At 49.5% G+C, this 26,610-nt stretch overlaps 8 protein-coding genes across 10 annotated transcripts in view; 3 read left to right on the top strand and 5 right to left on the bottom strand.

The window, feature by feature from the left end:
- Positions 1 to 903, bottom strand: part of LOC125948998 (homeotic protein female sterile-like) — a 19,883-nt gene extending 18,980 nt beyond the window's left edge. For 2 of the 3 annotated variants that reach the window (XM_049675637.1, XM_049675639.1), the window contains exon 1: positions 1 to 902. This exon is cut by the window's left edge and continues 1,090 nt beyond it. The gene's annotated coding sequence lies outside the window, so the exon portion shown is untranslated. The other variant, XM_049675638.1, reaches the window with a different exon arrangement.
- A 24-nt stretch (positions 904 to 927) lies between these two features.
- Positions 928 to 4,813, bottom strand: LOC125949055 (ribosomal RNA small subunit methyltransferase NEP1). Its single transcript, XM_049675743.1, has 4 exons — positions 4,571 to 4,813; positions 4,259 to 4,502; positions 2,778 to 4,183; positions 928 to 1,005 (listed from the first exon to the last, which is right to left on the bottom strand). The coding sequence occupies exons 1-3, from the start codon at positions 4,715 to 4,717 to the stop codon at positions 3,858 to 3,860; spliced, it is 717 nt and encodes a 238-aa protein (XP_049531700.1). The 5' UTR covers positions 4,718 to 4,813; the 3' UTR covers positions 928 to 1,005; positions 2,778 to 3,857.
- Positions 4,814 to 4,917: 104 nt separating this feature from the next.
- Positions 4,918 to 6,403, top strand: LOC125949037 (3-oxoacyl-[acyl-carrier-protein] synthase, mitochondrial). Its single transcript, XM_049675724.1, has one exon. It carries the CDS (start codon positions 5,019 to 5,021, stop codon positions 6,390 to 6,392), a length of 1,374 nt encoding a protein of 457 aa, XP_049531681.1. The 5' UTR covers positions 4,918 to 5,018; the 3' UTR covers positions 6,393 to 6,403.
- On the bottom strand, positions 6,270 to 7,410 carry LOC125949053 (uncharacterized). The gene is made up of 3 exons (XM_049675741.1): positions 7,172 to 7,410; positions 6,887 to 7,100; positions 6,270 to 6,817 (listed from the first exon to the last, which is right to left on the bottom strand). The coding sequence occupies exons 1-3, from the start codon at positions 7,398 to 7,400 to the stop codon at positions 6,409 to 6,411; spliced, it is 852 nt and encodes a 283-aa protein (XP_049531698.1). The 5' UTR covers positions 7,401 to 7,410; the 3' UTR covers positions 6,270 to 6,408.
- A 164-nt stretch (positions 7,411 to 7,574) lies between these two features.
- LOC125949046 (45 kDa calcium-binding protein) lies at positions 7,575 to 9,330 on the bottom strand. The gene is made up of 2 exons (XM_049675734.1): positions 8,488 to 9,330; positions 7,575 to 8,420 (listed from the first exon to the last, which is right to left on the bottom strand). The coding sequence occupies exons 1-2, from the start codon at positions 8,730 to 8,732 to the stop codon at positions 7,670 to 7,672; spliced, it is 996 nt and encodes a 331-aa protein (XP_049531691.1). The 5' UTR covers positions 8,733 to 9,330; the 3' UTR covers positions 7,575 to 7,669.
- A 1,152-nt stretch (positions 9,331 to 10,482) lies between these two features.
- LOC125949039 (venom protease-like) lies at positions 10,483 to 12,272 on the top strand. The gene is made up of 5 exons (XM_049675725.1): positions 10,483 to 10,632; positions 10,722 to 11,409; positions 11,474 to 11,549; positions 11,624 to 11,708; positions 11,777 to 12,272. Exons 1-5 carry the CDS (start codon positions 10,563 to 10,565, stop codon positions 12,214 to 12,216), a joined length of 1,359 nt encoding a protein of 452 aa, XP_049531682.1. The 5' UTR covers positions 10,483 to 10,562; the 3' UTR covers positions 12,217 to 12,272.
- A 121-nt stretch (positions 12,273 to 12,393) lies between these two features.
- Positions 12,394 to 16,717, bottom strand: LOC125949061 (ras-like protein 2). The gene is made up of 3 exons (XM_049675748.1): positions 16,322 to 16,717; positions 14,629 to 14,716; positions 12,394 to 14,551 (listed from the first exon to the last, which is right to left on the bottom strand). Exons 1-3 carry the CDS (start codon positions 16,406 to 16,408, stop codon positions 14,142 to 14,144), a joined length of 585 nt encoding a protein of 194 aa, XP_049531705.1. The 5' UTR covers positions 16,409 to 16,717; the 3' UTR covers positions 12,394 to 14,141.
- Positions 16,718 to 17,236: 519 nt separating this feature from the next.
- LOC125951435 (uncharacterized) lies at positions 17,237 to 25,905 on the top strand. The gene is made up of 9 exons (XM_049680279.1): positions 17,237 to 17,449; positions 19,111 to 19,274; positions 19,363 to 20,226; positions 20,470 to 20,611; positions 24,026 to 24,346; positions 24,448 to 24,928; positions 25,038 to 25,113; positions 25,197 to 25,281; positions 25,374 to 25,905. The coding sequence occupies exons 1-9, from the start codon at positions 17,389 to 17,391 to the stop codon at positions 25,814 to 25,816; spliced, it is 2,637 nt and encodes an 878-aa protein (XP_049536236.1). The 5' UTR covers positions 17,237 to 17,388; the 3' UTR covers positions 25,817 to 25,905.
- Positions 25,906 to 26,610: the final 705 nt, after the last annotated feature.

Genomic DNA, 26,610 nt, shown 5'->3' with positions numbered 1-26,610 from the left:
GGTGGTGGCTACGATGACGATGACGACGATGACGGCGGCGGCCGAGATCAACGTCCACTCAAGGTCAAGATCTGCTCGGTTAACTGGCGATTTCGCGCCGAATATCGCTCGGAACCGCCGTACTCCACGCACCACACGTCACCGGAACACCGGGCTACACTTTACGCACGAATTCGACCGGAACTGCACCATTTTTACCCCGCTAAGAGCACAATTTGTTGGTCGCGAAATTCGTCATCGGCCGCCCCAGCCAGCGAGAGTGTTCGTGGTGGCGTCGTTTTTCTCATTCGCCACCCCGTTTCCCGTCGGTGACGGCGGCGCTCACACACTCGCTCACGGCACCACCACACCACTACTACCAACATCACGGATGAACTCTGACCGCTCACCAACACACACGCCAGCAAAATGGCACTCATTTTACGTCATTCGCACCCGTTGCTGCTGCGCACGCAAAGAGATGTTCGAAAATTCGAAATTCGTGTTCATCGAATTCCCGCTTTTACCCAAGAATGAGGGACGCACTTTTCCACACACACACACACACACACACTGGCCCCGGTTTCACTACCCCACCCCCGCCGAATCCAAGCCTCACAAAAGCATCACGCGAGCCATCCTCCGGTGCCCTGCATGTTCGGCGGCGCACGTAAAGCCCTCATTTCGACACACTTGCTCGATTCCCCAGTCCGCCCGGAGGGGATACTTTCCTCTCAATCATCTTGAGCGCTTCCGGTAGTCTATCGCAGCACACCTTTCACCAGCCCTATGGCAGCCACGGGATTCCGATACCCCGCGTGTGTGTTCCTCTTTCTTCTCTCTTCGGAACAAGAATCGAACCCGAACACATCCCCCATATCGCACCAGTCGGTTATGAAAAATGTGGCCAATCCTATCTCCTCTCTATCAGCGGTCATCCCATACTTACCGTTAATGGGGGTACCAAGGGATGTCTGCCCAGTCAGCTGAGTACCATCACAAATCCCGTTACAGCTTTGCAGAAACCTGTACAGAGGGGGGCGAAAGGGATGAGAGAGAAAAGATGGTTACAACCAACAGTCACACTTTTACAACAACAAAAAACCCGAGATAAATATCCTAGTCCCACCGAAATCAAAGCAACCCCTGCGATGGTTTTTAGAGTTCCGGATTCTCGGTAAAGTCAATGAAGAAGCGATGTCATCGACGACGATATTGTTTTGTATACATATCCCCCACATCAGCTTCTACGCAACAAGCGTTCCGAATGAGGAGACCGCTGTTGACCGAGTTATCAGCAGCAGCATCAGCAAGTGGAAAATAACAAATCTGTGTTCCTCGTAGCTTAGAAGAGGGAGGGAAATGGGAGGTCTTATCACAATACTTTGTATGCCCGGGCCCGTCTCTACATCGTGCGTTTCCGCGAGCGCGCTTCCGACCGAAAAACGTGACTCACTAACTAGCGCGCGGTTTCCATGCTCCTCTAGTGCGCCTCAGGGCCATCCATGTGTGTTGTAACAGATCCTCTCTAATAAATCTTATATAACAGATCAAAAAGGGATACTTCTATCCAAGCAACCGGAGTGCATCATTCCACCGCCAAGGCAGCAGCCCGGTAGCGCACCGCATATTTACGGTTTTCCATATCCGCGGGCGTATGCCGCAAGAATCCAGAACGTTCCATCAGCCTGTCTTGTCTGCCTGACTGCCTCTCTATTCGAAAACTATCAGCCGCCCGGCGGCGCATGAAGCGGCTGCGACGGCGGCAGCAGTTGGGTGCCAACCGTCAAAATCTCACGTATCTCTACGCGGCCGCACGCACACAAGCGCGCTCCTTTTTTCAAGTCACCCACGGCGGCGACTGCGAAGGAAGGAAGAAAGAAAGCGGCCTGCTTCTCACGTAGGCCGCCGCCGCGACTAGCAGCAGACCTCTTCCGCCTAGTGACGGCCACCTTCTTTTTCCGCTCGCACTTTTTGCTGAAATTCGCGGCGCAGTTATGGCGCTGAGGTGCGGCGCGATCGCGCTTGTGACGCCGTCCTGAAAACGGAAACAGCAAGCGCTGGACGCCCGCGAGGGAATCTGCCGTTTTTTTACTTTCCATCTCCACCCAAATATGGCGGGCGGCGCGCGTTCGCGCATTGCCACTCGCGGCGGCGGCGACGGCGACGGCTGCTGCTGGGACTCCACTCTCCGTGGGGAACCATTTTTCGAACGGATTTTCCCGACCACCCAACCGCTGGCCGGTCCGTACTCCATCGAAATGGGCAACCACTGGCCGTTGGGAACCGATTGTGCCCATTTACCTGTGTTTTCAGTGCAAATTTCCACATGAATCTTGATGAAAAACACGGGCCAAGCACCACACACAAGCCACTCGTGAAAACGGCAGGAGCTTCACTAGCGCGCGCCGCGACTCGGGTGCTCTCTTTCGCGCAATACAATATACCGTCGCCTCTTTCACTCCTGTGCGCTTTCAGTGGCGACCAGCAAGGTTCATGTAGCAGCAGCAGCAGCAGCCGCCGGAACACGGTGCACGATGAACACGCTTCAGACGGCGGTGGTGAGTGCCTGCTGTTGTGTTGGTGATAGGGCTTTGTGCAAGTCAGCAACCCGCCGCAAGGCCTACTACTGCACGCACGATGTGCTTCCTTCGAAAGGGGACCTCTCGAGAGCTGGCTTTTACCGCCGGAAACCGCACGCACCAACCCGGGTGCAAATCGCCGAGGGTCTGCCTTCTCGCCGCCCGCTTCCCTAGCGATAATCTTCCACAAGGCCGACGACAAGTCGATGGACTGACCTTCGCTGTCGTCGTCGTCGTCGTATTCTTACAGCGATGATGATCTAAAACCTTGCAAACCCGATGATTTCAGCATTTCGCTGGCGTATTCCGTGGTGCGGACGACGAACGAGGATGTTCCATCTTGTTTCGATCGCGTTATGCTGGTTGATTGGTTTTTATTGGGCCGCGCACGGCTATATGTTCAAGCTCTTGTTCGCGCCAGTGAACCGGAGCACATCGACTCGGAAAACAAAATGGCTGCCCGACGACGAAAAGCAAAGCCTCCTGCTTCTCTCTCTGTCGTCCGTCGTCGTCAACCAACACGGAACACACAACACGCACACACATACACAGTACACACAACGATGATTTGTATATGTACACGCACGAAGGAAGGTTGGCCTGGCGTACGGAACACACGCATGCGGTTTTCGTTTAGAAAGCGGAAGCAGCCGCCTTCTTGTCCCGCCCTCGCTTCCTTCTGCTTCTTCTCACAGAAACACAGAAAATAAACACAAAACAAATTGGACTTTTGTTTTTTTTTTCCTTTTTACTCAATCTCTTCCAAGATTCAGATGTTTTATTCAATCATACGCTACGAGCTATATGAGGCGTACAGCAGGAGCAGCAGCATTTAGCATCAGCAGCACTACTTGCACAAAATCCCACACCCTTCCCCAGCCCCCGGGGATTCCCACACTATGAGGGCGACGGCCGTTCAAGGTTTTCTCCACCGAACACACGACCCGTTAATCCCAGGGTTTACGCCACGACCGTCTCACTTAACGAAAACCTTGCCCAGAACCCGCCGGAACGATATTCACCGTTTATCGGAGTAATCCGCCTAGGGTTGTTCGAGAAACATCTATATTTTCACCAAATATTACGTCGAGAAAAGATCCGTCTTTCCCACAAAACACACTTTAGCGATTCGTCGATTTTCACTGTCGTTCATCGATTTTCATCTTGATGTTGGGGCACGCTTTGTTGTTGAAGTCGGGTTCTGTTTGAAGCGTGCTTGAAATGGTCGCGGAAAATATTCTTCGGAAAACCTTATCTGAACAAACTATCGTGTTGATGGAACGGGTTGCACTTTATTCATATTATTCCCCACGCTTCCTCAAATGCGGAGCACAGCTTCGTACATGCCAGCGCAGCGGACAGCGGGTAGTTGCTGATCGATACCACATCCTCCGTGTAGTCTAGGTTTAGGTTACCGTGCGCGAAAGCACCCACCACTAGCGCCACCGGCTCATCCTTCTCCGGTACCAACTGCTTCGGATGCGACACCTTCTTTGCGCTGAAGGACATGGCCAGCTTGCGGCATCCTACCGGCAGATGATCGCTGACCGGGTTCTTTACCACTCGCATCAGTTTCTTCTGCGAGTCGGCCGCTTTAATCGAAAATTTGTGCAGCAGTTGAACTGAAATCGAATCGAACCCGGTGGTTATCACAAACTGTCCGGCGGTTAGCCCGCTGGTCGGGATCGCGTGCTTACCCATGAGACCGGCGAATCTTCTAAAGGTGCGTGGTATTCTCGTCTGCGGGTCGATTTCGATGAGCACATTACGTTCCGTTTTAACGAACACCTGCAGCAGCCCAGCCCGATTCAGCGGGGAGTCCATCAGCATGAGCAACGACTGGTGCGTGATATCCGGCCGGCAGCTTCCCGGATCTCGCTTGTTCTTCTTCAGTATATTCAGATGATCGTCGCAGTTCAGCAACTCGAACGATTGTCCTACCTAGAATGAAAGAAGCTGTGCTGGAATGTGTGTTTTGCCGGTGTTGGTTCGAAAACGGGCGGCCTCACCTTCACGGTTTCTAGTTGAGCTCCTTCTAGAATGATTACCAACCTCCGTTCGTTCGCTTTAATGCGGGTTTTGTTCATATGTTTAGAGGGAAGATCGTATTCCGCGTCGTTTCCCTCGCCATCGCCCAGTTTCCTTTTATTTCCCATACCGGCTGGAAGAACGTATTCCGTTTGGTAAACAACACTCCCGAGAACGCACGTGTTTGACGTGATGGTAACTGAACGAAACAACTCTCGAACATATCGATGCTTAACGAAAGTTTTTTCTTTATTTTTTTAAATAACCCGGGTTATCACTTCTGCGGAATTTTGTATTTCCTTCAATAGTTCCTTGACGTTTGCTGTTTAGTTTAATTAAATTATTAACACCAATTGCAGCACACAGATACACGGCCGAGAGAAACGGTGTACATTTCAAGGTCGCCAGGCAGTGGCACTCCACAAAACGATGATCAAGGGTCAGGGGAGATATTCTTTGCATTGTGCCCGCCGGTACACCGCGGCCTTGATAAGGCAACAGCACCGGTCATTCCAAACACAACAGACGAAAGATCGACGACGGCGAGTGGTCATCACGGGCCTCGGTGTCGTATCTCCAGTGGGCTGTAACGTAACCACGGCTTGGCAAACGATCCTGTCCGGCCAATCCAAGGTAGGCCGCCTGATCGGAGATGCGTACGAAAAGCTGCCCTGTCGTGTGGCGGCCACGATCGATAAGCAGGATATTGATCTCGAACAGAGCTTCACGAAAAGCGAACTAAAGACGATGGCCCGTGGTACGGCATTTGCGCTGCTAGCTGCCAAGGAAGCATTAACGGCTGCCTCCTGGACTCCGTCCACCGAGGATGAGAGTGCGTGTCAGCGGACGGGCGTAGCCGTCGGGATGGGGATGGTGGATTTGCAGGACATCTGTGATACCAACGAAGCGCTGAAGAAAGGCTACAACCGGGTGAGTCCCTTCTTCGTGCCCCGAATTCTACCAAACATGCCAGCTGGACAGTTGAGTATAAAATATGGTTTCCGCGGTCCGAATCACGCCGTATCGACGGCCTGCGCCACTGGAGCCCATTCGATCGGGGACGCTTTCCGGTTCATCCGCAACGGTGATGCAGACGTGATGGTTTGTGGTGGAGCCGAGGCCTGCATCAATCCACTGGCCATTGCCGGGTTCTGCCGATTGCGTGCCCTCAGTACAGCGTTCAATGAAGATCCAACCGCTTCCTCGAGACCGTTCGATGAGCATCGCGATGGGTTTGTGATGGGCGAGGGTTCCGCTATCTTTGTCTTGGAGGAACTGGAGCATGCACGAAACCGCGGAGTACCGATACAGGGTGAAATACTTGGCTATGGATTGTCTGGTGATGCATCGCACTTGACGGCACCGAGGGATGACGGAACCGGGGCAATGCTTGCGATGACACGTGCACTAAACGATGCCAATTTGACGACCGCCGAGGTGGGCTACATCAACGCGCACGCCACATCCACGCCCATCGGAGATGCCATCGAAGCCCGTTCGATTCGGACCTTATTCGGTGATCATACGGATAAAGTAGCAGTTTCCTCGACAAAAGGTGCCCACGGACATCTCCTTGGGGCTGCTGGCAATCTGGAGGCCCTTTTCACACTGTTGGCCTGCCGTCACGGTGTGCTACCACCAACGGTTAATCTCGACAGCATCACTGATGATATGGCTGGTCTACGGTTCGTGGCTAAAACGTCGGAACCATGGGACGATGGACGAAGGCGAGTGGCACTGAAAAATTCCTTCGGCTTTGGAGGAACCAACGCGTGCCTTTGCATCGGCGAATACCAAGAATAAAGGTGCAGTTGACCTTCTATCGGTCGTGTTTCTTTTTGTGCTTCTTAGCCTTCCGTTCTAAAGAGCTAGATCGCGATCGTTTTCGCTTCTTTTGCTTGGACCGAGATTGGCTTCGGTCACGTTTTTTAGCCTTCTTTTTACTCTTAGCTTTCTCCGCGGATCTGGACCCTGATTGGTCTTTATGCGTATGCTTCCTGCGTTTGGTGCTATGTTCCGCGGCTGGTTCAGGCTTCGTTTGCTGAAAATGTTTGGCCAGCGTTTCCGACTGAAGGTGAATTAATTGGCGGATTTTTTCTGTATAGGTAAGCGGATTTTTAGCTACTCGATGCTTGGGATTCCGACGACGAGCATCCCGTTCAATAGCTGCTAGCTCTGTTAGCGTTGCAGTACTCCTACCAGCCGAGGAAGAGTCGCCGTTGTTATAGCTGTTGCACGGAATAAAAACAGAAACTTCATGCTGGGAAATGTGAGAGCGATTGTCCGGTTTCACTTACCTTATCACGATGTCTTGCACTTCCGGAACTTTGCGAGTATTCTCGACTGCGTGCCGATACAACGATAATCGTTCTTCACGTGTAAAATTTCTCTGCAGCTCGGCATTGTTCGATGGAGGATTACGCGAGCAAATATCTTCCAAGGGCACTCCTATTTCGAGGGCGGGATTTTGGTAAAAGTCTTCCAGTATCGCCTCGGCCTGTTTGATGGTATCTGTCGGGAAATCATTCAAAGGTTTTCGATAAAAGGAAGCAAAGGGAGCGGAGTAATTCAGCGTTACTTACCCATACGGATCGAAAATGGACTATCGGCAGGATAAGTGGACGGGAGGAATTCCTCGTCGGTGGATTCTTTATGATTCTTTACCTCACTGTTGGCAACCCGTTGACTCGTGCTGGTCGTTTGAAGAATGTGTTCCTTTGTCCAGCCGTACGACTCCAGAATGGAATTGATCCTACTTTCTGCCTCTTCGATAAAGGTTTTTAAACTCTGAATTACCAGTTTCCGTTCCATTTTCCGCGGGGTTTTCTGCCGGTCAAACCGCCGGAACCGTGTTTACGAAAAGTACACTGAAATGCATATTTGTAAAAGCGGAGCTGGATTTTGAATTTTCCACAAATCATGTTTGGTTCACATTTTCTTTTATTCTTCCTGACGCTGGAAAAGGATAATTTCATGTGGTGCAAGATTAATAAAAACAGATTTATTTCACAGATATGCATCACTTTTTGGATGATTGTCATCCTTACAAATCCCTTGCTTGTTACTCTACAAATACTACTTTAAAATTCATCATGGAAACTTTCTCCCGTGTGGACCATTTTGGAGGACATGAATATTGCGGATTTGGCCAATATCTCGTTCAAAGAGAGCTTCTTGTCGTTATTGGCATCGGCGAGCGAGAACAGCGTCGATGCCTCCTGTATGGCGTACCGCGGATGCCGCGGATCAACGTAGGATAGTAGCTCCCCGCGGTCCGCTTTACCGTCCCGATTCCGGTCGATCACCTTCGTAAATTCCTCCTTCCGTTCGCGCACATTTTGCGACAAAATGAACTTCTTCCCTTCTCCTAGATCCGTCGTCTGGACGTCGGAAAATTCTTCCACCGTAAGATGGTCATCTCCGTCTACATCGAACTGGCGCAGGATATCGTCAACCAGGTTGAGCAGATTGACCGTGCTCGATTCTGGATGGCGGAACGATAGGAATTCGTCTAGCGTGAGGCTAAGTGGATCGGTACGGGCTGCCTCCATCCAGAGGGCCTTATCACGTGCGATCGATTCTTTCACCCGACGATCCAGCTTATCGAAGACGCTCTTCTTCATGTGGCTATCACCGTCGATGCCCTTCTCGCGCATCCAGTAGACCTGGTACTCCTCCCAGCTGACCAGTCCATCCCGCGGATCGTGATCGATCTCGACGAACATGGTCGGATTCGTGCGGATAGCATCGTCAATGTGCTCTCGGATTTTGAAGTTGATATACTTCGCTAGCTCCTGCACGGTCAGAAACTTGTCCGCATTGGTATCAGCCCTAAAAAGACATGTTAATACGGTAATAATCATGGAAACCTCCCTCACCGTTTATTTGATTCACTTACCTGGTAAAGGCGGTGGTTAGTTCATTTACTACGCTTTCTTCTAATTTCCTGTAGACTAAAGGTGATGGAGCGTCCTCTTCGTCTACGCGGTTAGACGGTTTATACTTTGCAGCTGAACCTTTACTTTGCTGCGACGAAAACACCAACAGCAGGATACACAGGATGAACAGGATGTACAGCAGCACGGGACAGAGGGTAGACCATCGCGGGCTATTACGTAAGAACTTCGAACCGGGCTTCGCCATCGGTAGCAGTACAGCGGCCGGGTTCTTCCGGGTGATGGTCGCTATAGGTTTTCACTTTCCGCCAGCAGCGGAGCGGATCGACAAAATGTGAAAGTATGGTTCGGCACGGTTGTCGACAACAGCGTCGTCATTGAACGGTGAACGTGGTGCCCATTCTCTGCTAGCGTGGCATACAGCCTCTGCTATCAACTTTAAATTAACGCATTTAAATCACATTTTATCACTGGTTGTTCTCAATTCCGATCGCACACTTAACTTTAGTCACTACCAAAAGAAGTTAAGTAAACCGTTTACTTGACTTTGGTCCAGGCAAAAGGAATGGGGTATCTCGTGTTACAGAAGCGGGACTTGGGACATCTGGCTCTCCTCAGACTCCCGAGAGAAATCTCGCACCGCAGCGAGCGAACGAACGATTCCTACGAAACGTGCCCGTTCAACGTATGCACTAACAACCCCACTGGGCATGGCATTTACCGGATCGGAGACTTGAGCCGCGCCCCCTCCTGAAAGGGGGGATGACCGCAAAACGGAAAGCGAAACACTACAGAGTGGAGTAATCAAAACAAAACCTGATGATGGTGGTTCGAGAGAAAGAGACTCCGTGGAACGGATTCATGGAGCTGGGTCGCCAAGAAATCCGCATCACGAACGGGTGGTTTGCACGGAGAGAATAGCGAGCAATCTTTGCCCCAAAGATCTAGACACCGAAGGGGAGCATGTGCTCCATGGAATGAGCGAGAGAGAGAGAGAGAGTTTGAGTGGAGAGCTAAAGCTTATGTTGGGGAAACATAATTGCAGTTATGCTCTGTAGGTAAACGAGGATACTGGACACGTGTGAGCGAAAGAATTCATTCAAACGATTTAAAATTAAACGGACATAGGGATATGCTGACTTGAAATCTGTTCCTGTGTCGATTGTATAATTTACCCGTACAGTTTTAAGAATAGATTTGGCATTGGGAATGTCATAAAACCAGTTTCAGGTGTTACAGCCAACAAGCGGTCTCCCAGTTCGTTTGTTCACTACTTTTGAAATCATACCAAGCCTTTTTGTATATTAAGAGAGTTTATGTACCCAGTCGTTGTTCGCGATACCTATTTTGTGTTCTGCTAAATTAGAGTTATATAAGGATTTGCATTTCGATTCAAAACGGCTTGTTTTATGTCCTTCTTCCAAGGTCGTTTAATGATAAGCCGACTCAACAGACAGGCGTCTAATGCCTATGAATATGCTCATTTTTCAATGCCATTGATTGAAAGATTAGGACAGTTTCGTTTTCTTATTTGTTGCATCCACAAAGCCCATACATTTGTCGCCAAACGCAATCCAACCGCCAGTGCGATGCGGCTAAAGAAAGGAGGCTGCTAAGCATTCAATATATTATGAGATTTAATGTTTGTAATATTTAGACAAAAAGATAATAGAGTAAACATTTCTGGAGGCTACCACAAAAGACAAACATGTTTTGGTTCACGTTTTGTTTGAGCCATCTTCGAATGACCATTGAGCGGCGAGGAATCCCCGGTGGCGAGAGGTCAAGAATCACGAATTGCGAAAAGAGCATTTGATAAAAAAGAAAAAGTAAAAAACAAGCAGCAACCGACGATATGCACAAAAGGCTATCTCGGGCGGCCATTGGCGAAAAAAACTGGTCCTGCTAGTTTTATCCACCCCCGGACCCGGTACAGCAGTGGAAGAAGATCCACTCCGAAGCGTGATTTGTCGGCAGTTCCATTCCAGCCACGGGCAGAAGTTGAGGTAGATTCTTGACCGTGTGTTTGGCGCATTCGCTCTGTTCTTTGCCATCAGCCTGTTCGGGAATTAAGGAAATGTTGTGTCCAGGGGAGATACGCCTGGTTCTTGTTGTACTGGTGCTGGTTTCTCAGGTGTTCTGCCAAGGTGCGCTCGTTCAAGCGATAAGCAAACCTACATTCAAATGCTATTCCTGTTAAATGTACTGACGTGCAATAAACGCACTGTACTTGCAGATGGACAACCATGCTACAACTCGAACGGAGCATCCGGTGTGTGCAGAAGCATCACATCATGTCCAACGTCATTCCAGCTGAACATTAATCCCTTTAGCCTTTTCGGTGGATCACAGCGTGGATGTCAGAACTTTTTGGGCATCGGTAGCGTGTGCTGTTCGAATGGATATCAAAGTACGACACCACCGGTTAGTGCAGATAATCCAGTCATCAGACCCCAAGTTCCGACTAGTACGCAAGCCCCACAGACCTCACCGAGAACAACGACACCACGAGTGAACGTTGGATTAGAGTGTACGGATGCTAAAGGCTTTGTGATACCGTGCACTTCGGGTGTTTCGACGACTCCGAAACAGACCACCAGGGCCGCGACCACTACTGCACCTACCACTACTGGCCGTGTGACTACCATTCGAACAACGACACCGATTATCCTACAAACGCGGCTTAACAATGAGCCCAAGTTCGAGAAACCGGCTGTTCTACCGACACTAGAAACCGGCTGCGGTCTTAGCGATATCGAGCATAACCGCGTCGTTGGTGGCGTTCCGGCTGCACTGCACGGCTGGCCTTGGATGGCACTGGTAGGATACGAGAACAGTCTTGGCGAAGTTGAGTTCCGCTGCGGCGGATCACTGATCACCGATCGGCACGTGCTGTCAGCGGCACACTGTATACTGTCCTCATTGTAAGTAGAGTTAAGGGTGGTTAAGAGAATCGAGAATACAATATTTCGCTTCCCCTTCCAACAGAACCACGGTACGGCTAGGGGAGCACGATTTGAACAATCAAACCGAATCTGCTCATCTCGATGTTCCGGTGTATAAGGTAAGGGCTACTTACTTGAACTACTTGAAGGTCCTCTGTCATCGCCACATTTTTCGTTACTTCACCATTTCCAGTACCTTTCCCATCCATCTTACGATACCTTCGACGGACACTCCGATCTGGCAATACTGTTTCTATCGGAAACGGTTCCGTTTAACGGTAAGTTATTAAAGAGACTGTTGCGGTTAGCCTGATGCTAGTAGTAACCAGAACGCATTCGTTCACAGACGCCATCAAACCCATCTGTCTTCCGTTTATGGAACCGGTCCGGAGTAAGGATTTCACCGACTATAATCCGTTCATTGCGGGATGGGGTCGTACGGCGGAAATGGGATTCGAAGCGACGGTACTACAGGAGCTGCAGATCCCGATACTGACCAACGATGAGTGCATGCAGCTGTACAAGAAGATAGGCAAACTGTTCACACGGAAGCAATTCGATAATGCCGTTTTGTGCGCTGGCATACTAGAAGGTGGCAAAGATTCGTGTCAAGGCGATAGCGGAGGACCGTTGATGTTGCCGTATGCGATCAACAAGAAGTTCTACTACTTCCAGATCGGAATCGTCTCGTACGGTATCGGTTGCGCACGGGCCAATCTTCCCGGCGCTTACACGCGGGTTGCCACGTTCGTCGATTGGATAATCAAACAAGTGTCCTCCCCATGAAAGACGATCGGAAGCCAGCAGCGCCAGCAGAAAGGAGTGCAATGTATGCTTCGTTTAGTAGATTAAAATCCAGTAAATATATATATTTTTTTCTTCAAACTAACCACTGTGGTATTGTGACAAAAAGTATATGAAAAGTTAAACATATAATCAATTTCTGTGGTACTGCAGTTACCATACGCGTTATCAATCTTCTGATATTTAGGCTAGGCAATTTAGCACCAGTTTACGCGTTACAAAAACCATAAGCATTTCGCGCACAATCGTTCTTCGGTTCGATGCGTCGGAACGGTCTAAATTCCGTGTTTTGTGCAAAGGGGTCGCGTAACAAGAAGCGTCGCGTACCCGCAGTTACAGGTACCTGCCGATCCGAAGCCTTCCGACAGTTTGAATAGATAAATTATATCAAAACATAAAAATCGACATATTACTGACTCGTTCGTTAATAACCTGCCACAATAAGCTGCCTATACCCGATTCTCAATCCTGTATCCTTAATGCCGCTACGGTACCTCGTTATGCGGTTTTGATTGGCTGCCCTAACATCGTTAACACAAACGCAGACCTCTGTCCGGAAGCACATTTAAAGCTAGTTATTAACGTTTCGTTATTATTTTGGTTAATAGACACTGGGACATCTTCCTTCCTGGTTATTGGCTAATTGTTACGCTTGTAATTATTCATTATTTGCTTTGCAGTTGTAACGTTTGCATTGTGATGCATTCTGTTTCTTTCCCTGTGCACCGTTGATCATTTCGTTTATCTTGCAGTAAAATGCTATCGCATATATTGCGCTTCGTTCTTAACTTGTTAAAAATTATTGTTCTACACCCGGGCACATTTTGTTTCGCGATTTCTTCGGTCGCTTTCGTTTGCTTCTTTTGATTTGTTTTTGTATACGATAAAGTTCTGCTGCTCCACGGAAATTCCGATCGCTAGGGAAACGGAAACATGTGGGGTCTTGGCACTAGCAACAGCTAGATAGATATGGATGTGTAAGTCTTTTCTTATCTTGATACCGATGATACTCGCATCTCATTCTATCGTGAAATCTTTACTCTGTAGCTCGATGGGTTTTAGCTGCCTGATACGAGATTTGTGAACCGACATATTCACTGCTTGCTCCCCCTACCTTGGAGGTGATATCGTCGTAAAATGTTGCATTTAGCGTCTGCTGACCCTTTCTACCGTACGGTGTTATGTGTGTGGGCGTGTGATGCGGGATTTAAGAACTAAGCAAATCTGGAACCTAGAAACCAGCAGCTTGATCGCAAACAAGTTTACTAGCTCTAGACTCCTCAGACAAAGTGTGCATAGGTTTTGTCCTGACTGGCAGAAAGTAACATTCAAAACTACAACAACAAAGAGAAGAACATCCAATGGTGAGAAGGTCCAGGGAATGTTTCTCTAGTCAATAAATGTAAATGTGGTGCGCGTGAGGCGTTTCTTATCAGTGCTGTGTAGTAGTATCGCTGATGGCAGTTTGTTAGTGCTTTTGTTCACCTTCGTGAACAACGTTTCAGTTTCGCTTGCTTCAGTGGCGACTCTGCGCTTTCGCCAAGTAGCTGCCTAAAACCTTGCTTTAATCTCCGTCCCACTTACAGTAGGATTGATGGCACTTTGGCACTGAAATGTAAAAATAATACAGCACACCAACAAGGTGCTTCTGCTGGTCGCTGCATGCTCCTCTATTATCGCGCCGATATTAGTAATTCGCTATTAGGCTGCTATATGACGACAGGGAATTGCGGTTTGCTAACAACCTCTGAAATGTCATGCCATCGGGACACGAACGAAACATAAAACGAAACGATTTAAAAAAAAACAAGGGAAAGCAAATACCCCGCTCTGGAGAGGAGGGTTAATTGGAGTGGTTAGGAGTAGAGTGATACAGCAGTGAGAGTACAGAGCGAGCTGCGTGCTCTCTAGAGGATGCAGCACTTTTTCTTGTTTTTCCGTTTGCCCTTCTCGTCTACCAGTGGACGCTCGGACAGCTGGAACTTTCGTACCACTCGGACCAGCTCGTGGAACGCTTGATCGACGTTGATCCTCAGCTTTGCGCTACATTCGATGTAGGGTATCTTGAGCTGCCGGCTCAGCTGTTGCGCCTCGTCCAGCGAAACGACCCGCTGATGATCTAGATCGGACTTGTTGCCCACCATCAACATCGGGAACTCGTCGCGATCCTTTACCCGCAGGATCTGGCGGTGAAACTTGTAGATCTCGTCGAAGCTCGCATGATCCGTCACGGCAAATACGAGCAGAAAGCCTTCACCGGAACGCATGTACTGTTCGCGCATCGCACTGAACTCTTCCTGGCCCGCCGTATCGAGAACTGGAGAAGGGAAGAGATAGAAATCGTCAGTAGTATCCCGGGGCCCTTGTTCCGTCCTCTTTTTTTTTTTTACTTACTGTCGAGTTTTGCCGGCACATCATCAATGACGCATTGCTTGGTGTACGAATCTTCGATGGTGGGATCGTAATCAGTCACGAAGTAGCTCTAAAACACGACCCCGGTTGGATTTATTGAAACAAATGACGATAATTCATGTATTAAAAAAATATTTGCAGTCTAACAATGGAGAGACTATCTATTGCTAACGAATTTGTGTGCCCTATATACGTATAAGTTTTCATCGATAAGAATGTGCAGTTGCTATGTCCAATCGATAGGTCAAACTGTACCGATGATCAAAATCGGTAGACATATCTGTTTGGAAGCATTTAGGAGAAGCAGTATCTTAATTTTGATTACTCATCACAAATGACATATAATCCTTGCGCCCAATCGGTATAATATGCATAAACCTTGGTGCTTGGAATTATAAACTGGCAATTATTCCTATAGAAGGAAATCGAATTGCTTGTTTTATCGTCGATACCATAGTTCCGCTATCAAAACATAATTAACGATCACGCAGTAAGCAGGGTTTCCCCTCGTCTTGATTCATCATACGCACCGTAGACAACCAGACACGCACGGTACTGGCGCCGTGGTCTATTTTTAGTGTTTACGAACAATTATTGCAATATTTTTAGAACTCTCCGTATTCTCACTTTCATTTGCATGACTCATTGGGTGGATCGTCTTCCCCGTGCGGAGTGCGGCTTGTCATTTTGTCGCACGGGTAGATAAATTTTAGAAAATCAAAAAAAAAAATCAAACAACGGCTGGTACACTAGAATGATCTAGTTGGGACAAGAATCACGATCGCATACCCCTGGGTGATGCAGATCCTGCTCCTGTCCGTCCTGCATAGTTTCTGCTGCAACGACAATGCACTTTTGGTTTGTTCATCACTAAGAATAGACACAACTTGTTGCGCGTCCTCACGTTCAAGGTGCACACCATCAAATAATAAACCTCATTAGCATCTGTTTTCAAGGTTTTCAAGGTGACGCTATCCCCGCCGTTTTTGGGATGTGCAAGAACGATCGCGCGGCTGGTCGCGTCCGTTGGTTTCGTCACAAATGGACGAGAATAGTTTGGTGATCGTCGGTCACTTGGTGATCACTTCATCGTCGACCTTACTTTTTCTTCTTTGCTTTGCCACACGGATTGTCCGGGAGAGGGCATCGCGTCTGGTGGTCTGCAAGCAACATAAAATCGGTTCGCCTTGGCCATCGCTCGACCTTTGCGTGCTGAGAGTGACGAAACCGAACAAGAATGATGTGGGGGCGATCGTTCAGCATCTTGCCCACTGCTCGGCCGTAGGTGACGTCGCTTACTATCCCCCCGGGGGTGGGTGGCAACAGCCTCCCCGTCACCTTGTGCGAGGCGAATTATTTGCATTTTCGTCCAAGCCAGTCGATCACACGCGAAAGGTGGCAGAGATTTCTCCAGGGAACACCTGGCTTCCTTTTGCACCAGCGGGATGAAACATTTTTCCAACACTTTTTCGGGGTGAACCCCTCCCTGGAATCCAGCAACCGAGCCGTGGTCTTATCTCAGCACGATCTGCGCCCGCCGCCTGCTGGCAGATGGTACGCTTGTTTTTGCACCTTACGCAAGACGGCCGGAATCGGGAGCGTCGTCCAGGGTAGGGCAAGCGGGGAGGCACATAATTGTGTACTCAAGAACCGGGATGATGTGGGCTAAAAATACCTGGATGAACTGGATGGTGATAGCTGATTTGCCGACGCCGCCTCCTCCGACCACCACCAATTTGAAGGTACTGCTGTAACGGGACATTATTCTCCGGATCACTCGATCTCGCGGACACACGCGAAAAGACCCAGAACGGTGCAAGCGAACGACGACGACGACGACGACGAGAAGCAACGCGCGCCTCTAACAACAAAACCGAAACAAATCGCGGTCCGAGGGGTATTCTTCTTCTGTGAGAATTTACCCCAGTACGGCTATAGAATCCAGCTTCCAGGGACTTGAATTGGCTCGTATCACCCTTATCTGTATCACGAAATTCACGAAATTTGTTAAAAAATGTTAAAAACTCCCACTTTTAGCAGCGATTTCCAGACCAAAACAACACAGTGCCACGCAGCCCATTTTTCTCTCAAAATTTTGTGTTTTGTGAGAATTTTCCGTAGGTTTTGGGCAAAATGCCCATATTTTATCGAATACCACTGTTAAATTCGCCTCGAGCGAGCGAAATGGTAAACAAGCGACGTCAGCGCCCTCTACAGGCCCAACGTCCGATTTTATGTTTGATTTGGTCGTTTTTTAATCGATTCTGGCGTTTTTTCGGCTTTTTGGGGTCCAGCGGAAGAAGTGATCGATTTTTGATTAATTGTTATCACTCGCGACACTCGCCCCCGCGTCCTTCGACTCCTGCGTCTCTTGTCCTCCGCGTCCAGCGTCGTCATAATCACGATATGACGAAGCTCCTGCGTACAAAGTGATATGACCATAATCTCGTGCAGGCACCTCATCATCTGTATTGCGTATCTCCTCGTAAATATTGTCAAACTGAAAAGCAACAAAACAGCGTGCTGCTGAAAACCGCGCAAATCTACTCGACGAACGCAATCGAGATGATTCGCACCGTTTTGCAGTTCAAAAGAATGGCTCTGGTTGCAAAAACGATAATGATCACAATTGTTGACCCATTGTTACTTCCCACATGACGATATGATAGGAGAGCGTTCCGAGGTGCTAAGCCAGTCGATAACTAACATTTAGTGCCTGTGGACACGCACGCACGGTGGAAGATGGAAAGCCGAATCATCTCTCTCCTAAGCTCTATTGCTTTTACGTTCATTTCCGCGCAAAGTAAGTATTGAATGTCTGAAGAGTGCCTTAAAATAAATAGACCATCCTTTTTGGTTCACAAAAACTCAAAAGTTGTGGAGTGTCTGAACAGTTTAGAAAAAAAGAAAACGCAAACGGAATTACTTCAGCACGGGATCAGCGTCTGTCGATCCAAAATATTAGCTGAACACGCATGATTGAGAACGTTAAACAAATAGAGCGGTTGTACAGAACAGCTTCAGCCGAGGTGTTGACCCGTCGATAAAACTCGCATAATTAAGTGAACCACTCTGCAACTGGGGAGAGGGTAAAGGTATATTGACACACCTCTAGCCTAATGGCCATGCGAGCCCACGGACCGCTTCGCTCTAGTAATTTCGAGGCACATTTAAATATTTGTGCAGAGTCGCACTTGACCATTAGTGTCGAGTAGTGTGCTCAGTACCATTGCACTAATGAGTGGGCAGTGTGTTGGGCAGTTTTTATTCTTCAACCAAGTGACCAGCAAGTGACAGTGACGGCGGTCTAGCTAGAACGCTCCCAGCATGATTCGATTTGAAGATCGAACATATTAAATGTGACATTGAAGGTTTTTTCTGTTCCCGGCAGTAGTTTCATTGTGATACTTTTTACAGTTCTGCCTCGTGGTAGCTTATAAGCAGATGCATCAGATGTGTTGGCGGTACTGTTAGTGTCTAGCTCGTAGTGTCTATCGTGTCGCCGAAAGCTGTAGAAACGTTGTTCTAGTTCGTTCGTGTCTTGTGCTAGTAAGGTGATGTCTTTGGATGAAATCTGTTGGAAACTTCTGCTGTTTCCATGGTTGGTGAAGTTTGGACACTGGAAGCCCATATGCTTGAATCACTTCAAGACAACGACACCCTTCCCGTTCATTACGCTACCCTTCAACTACACGTTTCCGCCCTCGACGCCTTCCTCGTCGATCCCGTTTACTCCGCTGACGAGTCCTTCGTTAACGTTCAGCACAGGATCTCCGACGACGACAACACCGACGACCACGACGACGACGACGGGATTAACCTTCACCTCGACAACGTTCTTAACAACCACACCGACGGTGCCCGTGTCTACGTCTTCTCCCTTCATCACGCAAACCATTCCGTTGCCACCAAATACCTTCACCAATCCCGGTGGTAGCCAAGGGACAACCCCAACTCCCGGTAGTCCTACCTTCCCTACCCTGACCGTCACTAATCCCTCCCTTACGTCAATCATCAGTACATCTCTGTTCCCGACGGTTACGTTCACTAATCCGCCAGCCCCGACGGGCTCCACGATTCCTGGTGGCATTTTCACCTCAACCTCACCTCTGACGCCTATTACTCCCGTCACGGGCATCTCCCCGTTGCCAACATTCCCCACGTTCCTCACCACCATTAATCCTCCGACACTGACGAGCACCAGTACGGGACCAACGACGACCGTGTCCTGTCCAACCGTTCCCCAAACTTGCCCTCCTTCGGTGTTGCTTCCAACGACGCCTGGTCAGCAAGTGATACCGAGCATCGACCCAAGGCAACTCTTCAACGGTTGTCCCTGCATCGATCCGCGTGCATTATCCGTAGCGTCCACGGCAAGAACATGACAGATGTGTAAGGGACTCTGGCGATAATCGAGATAGATGTTTCACTCACGGGTCTGTGTTCTTCGTCTTCCTGCCCCAGATGATAGCTGCCTGGCACCGAACGGGCAGAACGGTATCTGCATAGTGTACGCGAACTGTGATTTCATACTACAGCTGCTGATACGAAATAGCTATCTGCACGACGCTTCGATCGAGAATTACGTCGTCGACTCCATCTGTGGGTACAGCGATACGACGCCAATGGTAAGGTCGATGTTGGAGACTTTTCGAAGCTGCTTCCTATACAGGACTTGGTGCTTTCTGCCCTTGGTGCCCCTAATCGATCTAATAGGTCTGTTGTCCAACGCTAAGATTCGCGCAAAGTACTTCAACCGCGGGCGTCACAAGTAGTGTCACCAGTAGTACCTCCTCAGGATCGTTCTATTTCACCAACATCCCACCAAGTGGCACGACAACAACGACGACGACGACGATAAGTCCGATTCCTGCCACCCCGGGCAGTCCCAGCGGTTCCGCCAAACTCCCAGTGAACGATGTCGATCGTTGCGGCATGTCCAATGCCACCCATCTGCGGGTCGTCGGTGGAGTCGATGCGCAGCTGAACGCTTGGCCGTGGATGGCCGCACTGGGCTACCGAATTTCTTCGTTCGAGCTCAACTCCGGACCACGGTTCCTTTGCGGTGGTACACTGATAACGACCACGCACGTCCTTACGGCATCACATTGCGTACAGACGGGGCTCTATTTTGTTCGGCTCGGTGAGTATGACATAACGAGCGATCAGGATGGTGCCAGTCCGATCGATGTCTACATCCAGCGTTCGGTCATCCACGAGCGGTACAATGAGAAAACGATCCAGAACGACATCGCGCTGCTGTTGCTGCAGCGGAGTATCACCGTGAGCGATGCGATTCGGCCAATTTGTCTGCCCTTGGATAGTCGCCAGCGTACGAAAGATTTGACCTATTATGCGCCCTTCATCGCCGGTTGGGGTGCGATCGCACATAATGGACCGACGGCCACGAAGCTGCAGGAGGCACAGGTGGTGGTGCTTCCGGTCGACCAGTGTGCCTTCAACTACAAGCTATACTTTCCCAACCAGATCTTCGATGAGACTGTCGTGTGCGCCGGATTTCCCCAAGGGGGTAAAGACTCCTGCCAAGGTGACAGCGGAGGACCGCTAATGCTACCGGAGGTTAGTTTTTGCCTGGCGTAGTAACCACCAACCACGGCCAGTGCGTCATGTCATTGATATCCAATCCACGGCTCGGCCGCTAGAGTTGCACACCGATAGTTGCCGTTTGCAGTGCTGAAGCCAGCGCGTTGTGTTTGCCCTGGAATGATTCGCACTGACTGACTCACCAAATCGCTATTGCTTTTCATGCCGCCAGCGCCTCATTTGATGACCATGATAGTGTTTGCTTTTTCCATTTTGCAGCTCTCATCTAATGGGCAGTACTACTACTACACGCAGATCGGCATCGTATCCTATGGCTACGAGTGTGCCCGGGCCGGATTTCCGGGTGTCTACGTGAAAGTGTCCGCGTATCTGCCCTGGATCGAAGCTAACCTTAACTTCTGAGCGAAGGCTTTTGTTGCATCTAGCTGGATTCTGCCGATTACATCATCGATACGCGCGCGCGCACACGCGCAAGGACTGGATTTGTTGTGTGTCAGGGTGTTGTGTGATAATGTCCGCTAGGACAAAGATTAAACGGCAAATTATAATTCCAACCCCCTTTTTTTTTTTCTAACAAACCTCATGGAACAATATTTCTACTGACCACGAAGTGAAAAATGAGCGGAACAAACAGTGTTGTTGTTGAATTGAGTTTTTTTTCGGTCGCCACCGTTTTGTCGGATGTTTTGGTGGATCACGGAGGCAGAACCGGTTGTTAACGAGAAGACCTGTTTCGTGATCCGTATGTTTACCTTCTTCCCACTTCAGCACCCGCGAACCGTCCCGATGCCGGATGATGTCCAATAAAATGCAAATTCAAGTTCAACACTCCTCTCTCTCTCTCTCTATCTGCGTCTCTGGCGGATGGCACACGGTAGTGCTTTAATGCCTTTTTTGTCCGAAAAAAAAAACGTCTTCCATTCGTTATCTCACTGGCCAGAGACACACACACACACACACACTCGTGCGAGTGCGAGGACATAAACTGCTTATTCTAATTGGCAGTGCCCGGGCTCAGGGATAAGGCCATTCCTCTGGTCGGTTCGATGAGGTTATGGCCAAAAATTAAAAAGGCCCCACCAAAGAAAACGAAGGAAAGTAATCGCTAGTAAGGCGGTGATTTAGTATCATAAGCCATTACTAAGCTCGCAAACCACCGAAGGTGTCAATTGAATCACCCACAGCACCCGTGTAATTGCACTGCACTTGACACACTATACGGAAAGGTAATGTGTCAATATATCAGAAGATTGGATGTTAAATCCTGCTTTGCACTATCGTGTGCACACTAGGTCGCCATTAGGATGAAGCAGAGTAAGTGCCAGCCGAAGGTGTGGGTCGATGTCAACTGTATGCAAAGTTACTGACGCCAGCTGAGAGTCACTACAATTTAGAAGATGCTTACTAATCGCTTTTGGTCTCAGTAGGCGGTGAGTAAGTTCGATGCGAGTGCGTAATGGCGACATTATGTAGATTTAAAAGAAGCAATAAATTTCACTAACTGTAGCTTGTTGCAGGCAAGATTAATGACACGCGCCAATGGACAGCAGACAACTGGATGCTGGAATCTCTCTGCCACGATCAAGGCGTCATCACGCGCGCGAGAGAGATCCCTTATCATCAATAATAATCACAACCCCTAATGAACACTATAATCGCATTACATGCCACCGTTGTTGTGCTACTGTTCCATATGCATGAGCGGTGGACTCGTACTCGCCCCATGAGAGATCATGGAAGAGGAGGAGGAGGAGGGGGCTAATGTTTGTTTCCATTACGTCCATAGTGCTAGTATTCGGAGTGACTGTTACAAGAGTACACACCCGCAGAAAATCCCACATTTCCATTCCCCCCGGGGAAAATTTGTATGTTTTTACCGGAAGCTGCGAGCACATCGGAATCGGAAGCTCCCAATTCCCGCTCAATCATCCATCCATCAATCAATTCGATCTGTTTGACAAGACGCATGGCTTCCGTTGGCCCGGATTGCGGGGATTCACGATGACCAAAACCACACAATCTACATCCACCAAAAGGGACGCTGGATGGGTTATGCTGATCCGAGGTTGACGTACTACTGCCCGGTAGCAGCACTAGCAGGAAGAGGGTTGCGAGGAGCTGGTGAAACTGGTCCTGGCGGTACTGCTGATGACGGTGACGACGACGACGACGACGACGACGACAGTGGTGGAGTCGCTTCGATCTGCGTGATAGTGTGCAATCTCCGGATCGGATCTCTCTCGTTCTCTTTCTCGCTCTCTCTGTTTCACGCCCGCCTGACCGCTGGTGGTGAATGGCGATCGGGTGATTTGGCAGTGTGTGTTGAGGCGCGAGACTTCTGGCTTCTGATTCTGATTCGCGCATCGCACCGCACCGGATGGCTAATGCCTTAAAATCCTACCCGAAGAAACGGGGTAAGGTTAGTCTTGACGCTACCGCCGATCGGACCGGATCGTCACTTGATCGCAAAATGTGCTAATACCCGTGTCAGTGCCTCCTAATTACACTGTGTTGTGTTCGTGCTGCGTTCGTCGTGTGTAGTGTGGATAGTGATTTGTGACGATTTGAATTGTTGAAGGAGATAACTCAAAATGTGGAAATTAACGTTGCTCGCGGTGCTGGCGTGTCTTACCGTCATACCGCATGTTCAACCGCAAGGTACGCTAACGCTTCAAGGACGTTCGGATAAGGAGTGAACCACGGAACGGAGCCGGACCGAAACCGACCGGCCTTCAACCGGTGTCAGTGGCAAGGGCACGGAACCGTGACCTAAAGAAACCCGAAGCCGGATTTTGACGGGGTTGGCGGGGTGATTTAGAGTTTCGGTGACTCTGTTAGCCGAATCGAATCGTTCTGCTTGACGGTCATGGTACCAGCGGCGACCGGTTCACTGCTTTATCGGGTGTTGCTGTCTTCCTTCGGTGCGTTGCGCATGCATGCGAAGACGCCTGGAGTGAAGGAGTAACCCGGAGGGGGTGTTGTAGTATTGGACCCCCTCATTAGCTTCATTTATTACATTTGGATGCTAGAGCGTGCGGCCGGTTGCTTGACTGGACTGGCTAGTGGACGACGACATACACACACACACACACACGACTCTCAGTGAGACGCGTGAACAGCGCGAAGGTCACGGTCACCTGCTGCTGGGTGGCAGCTTTTGGAGAGCGTACGTGCGTGCGTACTGCGCACTCGACCACTACTGGTGTTAATAGCCGATTGCCGATCGATGGCACCGATGGCCGTGCCACTTGTCAAACAATATCTGCCTGCCCCCGTGCCTTCTACTACTGCTAGATGGCCCCCTTCAGTGGCCAGTATGTTGGGGGAAAGAGAGGTGTATTGGAATTCAATTGGATGATACTAATGGACGTGAACCTCCGGGCGCGAACATGGTGGTCAATGTTGGTCTAGGCCATTAATTTTTGCAAAATCAGCATACGTCGTGTGCGTCCGGGGAATGTAAATAGCGTTTAGCTGGGAGTAGATACATGGGTTCCATGTCGAGGTTACTATTATAGTAGGCCTACGTATTGGAGGAACCGTTTATAACAGCCCTACAAAGCTATTATCATGGCGTCCTAGTAGTAGAAAATGAATACTAGTTTCTGTAGGACGAGAATTTGTGTTTACAACGATCGTTTATCAAATTACATGTTTACCGGTTCAACCGGTGGTCAGGATGAGAAGTTTAGAGCCTCAATTTGAGAGGACCTAATGTTTGCACTGCCTGCAACTGAGACCTACAACACCAGACACACAAACACACCCCAGATCCGTTCCCAAGCTAATCCCCAAAACGCCCCAAACATTTCAGCCGGAAGATCCTGCTACACTCCCAACGGGCAGATAGGCGTGTGTCAGGTGTTTCAGTACTGCTCCTCGCTGCTTCGCCTCTATCAGTACAACCGAAACCAGGAAACGGTGAACTTCCTGCTGGCGGCGCAGCGTAGCTGCGGCAACCGCAACTATCAGGGCAGCCCCGTACTCTGCTGCACCGACGGTGTGCAGTACGACGAAACTACAACCTCGTCTCCTTTTGTAGAGGTTACTACCGCTCGGACGACACCGGCCCCGCTGGCCCCACTCCGCACCGCCGACTGCATCGGACCGGACAATCGCGAAGGATATTGCATAAGTAAGTCAGAACCGGTTCTCGCGCCGCTTGTAAGAACGATCACGGTGACTGGTAATGCGAGTGGCATCTTCTATCCTCCTTTTTCTTTTCCTGCTCCTCAGGTCTCCGAAGCTGTCCCGATGTGCTGAGCGAGTTCCTGCGTCGCCAGAGCGATCCAGACTATGTGCAGTACATCCGCCGATCGAATGCCATTTGTAACTACATCCAACCGAACGTTTGCTGTCCGCTGCAGAAGGCGACAGTAGCGCCGCCTGCTCCCCCGACTGTACCACCAACTGCACCACCACCGCCACCACCATCACCACCAGCACCACCAGCACCGGTGACTGAAGCGCCAACGGAGGCGCCTCCTTCGGGCGCCCTAGGACCTGCCCAGCTCTACACTCCGGAGACGGGCTGTGGTTTCAGTCAGGTCGAGCATAATCGCGTTGTCGGTGGTGTTCCGGCCGCCCTAAATGGATGGCCCTGGATGGCTCTGGTCGGCTACAAGAACGCGCTCGGTGAGGTATCGTTCAAGTGCGGCGGTTCGCTTATCACCAAACGGCACGTTCTGACGGCCGCTCACTGCATTCGGCGCGATCTGTAAGTAATCCCTCGCGCGGTGGCCGTGCAGAAGGTTGCGTTTAATGGACGGCGGATTAATGACGGTTGCTCCTCCTTTTGTTTTGTTCCAACCATTTTATCGGTTCAGTTCTTCCGTGCGCCTTGGAGAACATGATACATCGACCGATGCGGAGACGAATCACATCGACGTACCGGTAGTGCGGGTATGCTAGCACCTTGGCTTCGGTGAAAGGTATCCTTCAACCTGATGCCATTTTCGGTTTGCTTGTTTTTTTTTCGTTCGCAGTACGAAACGCATCCATCGTACGACAAGAAGGATGGCCATACCGATGTGGCGGTGCTGTTCCTGGATCGGGAGGTGCAGTTCAGTGGTAAGGGCACCGAACCGCGGGACCTCGTCCTCGACAGCGCGTGAAGCAAATTGATACCCTTTTCCTTTCGCTCGTGTCGTTTACCTTACCAGATGCCATCAAGCCGATTTGTTTGCCGTTGAACGAACCGATTCGCAGCAAGGACTTTACCAACTTTAACCCGTTCGTAGCGGGATGGGGCCGCACGCAGGAGGGTGGCAAATCGGCCAACGTCCTTCAGGAGCTTCAGATACCGATCATCACCAACGACGAGTGTCGCACGTTGTACACCAAAATCGGCAAAGTGTTCTCGCCAAAACAGTTCGATTCGGCCGTTTTGTGTGCCGGTAAGATCGAAGGAGGCCAAGACTCGTGTCAGGGCGATAGCGGTGGTCCGCTGATGTTACCGCAGCGTTCCGGAACCGTCTTCTACTATTACCAGGTCGGTATCGTTTCGTACGGTATCGGGTGTGCGCGTGCCGAGGTGCCCGGCGTGTACACGCGTGTTGCCACGTTCGTCGATTGGATCCAGCAGAAGGTGGCCGAACCGCTGTAGTGAAGCTACCAGCTGCCAATTCCGCTGTCATCTCCGGTCTGTGACTTTAAATAAAGCGTATTATTAGTTGTTTTTGAGTACAAACACGGGTTCGTATTGTGATTGTTTTTTTTATTGCGACAGTTACATGTAGATGTGATAGTATGCAGAAAGATATTCTTTGTACATTCTCGTCCTAAGCGACTTGTGCTGGAGTGGAAAAGGGAGGGGGCGAAATGAAAATCGTTTGTTGCCTTCGTGCGGTTTTGTACTTTCTTCAACTGGGCTTCAAATATATTTTCTTCTTCTTCTTCTTCTTCTTCTTCAAATAATTCATCATCTTCACTGCACAGTTTGCAGAACCTACTGGGTGATGTGGATCAATAAATGTATATCTATATTCCGACTACTAATCTAATCTGATCCGAAGGCCGATCTCTAGATCGCGCCTCTGATTGCCGTAACGTACACCGCGCACCGGTTGCACTTGAAACAAACAACTTGATGGAGTGTACAGGCTAGAAACCCGAAAAAGAGACTCTTAAATCAAAAAGCGAATATCAACAAAACAAGCAAATGTAACTAAGTTCCTGGCCTACAGGCAAAGCAGTCCTTTGTTGTATTTCTTTTGCAGTCTTTTCAGTGTGTCCTTTTGCAAATGCTGGCCCATAGCCAGCCTGGATTAAAACAAAATTTGGAACCAAAATGATCTAAACGAAAATCATTGAAGTGTAGTGTATTGCCAAAAAAAAAAACAGTCTAAAAATTGCCACGAAAAATTTGTAATTGAGCACGAGCTTTCTGTTGCCTTCGCT

This window comes from Anopheles darlingi, chromosome 2 (genome assembly GCF_943734745.1).
Source record: "Anopheles darlingi chromosome 2, idAnoDarlMG_H_01, whole genome shotgun sequence".
Taxonomy (NCBI): Eukaryota; Metazoa; Arthropoda; class Insecta; order Diptera; family Culicidae; genus Anopheles; species Anopheles darlingi.
This window is presented reverse-complemented; position numbering and strand designations above follow the sequence as displayed.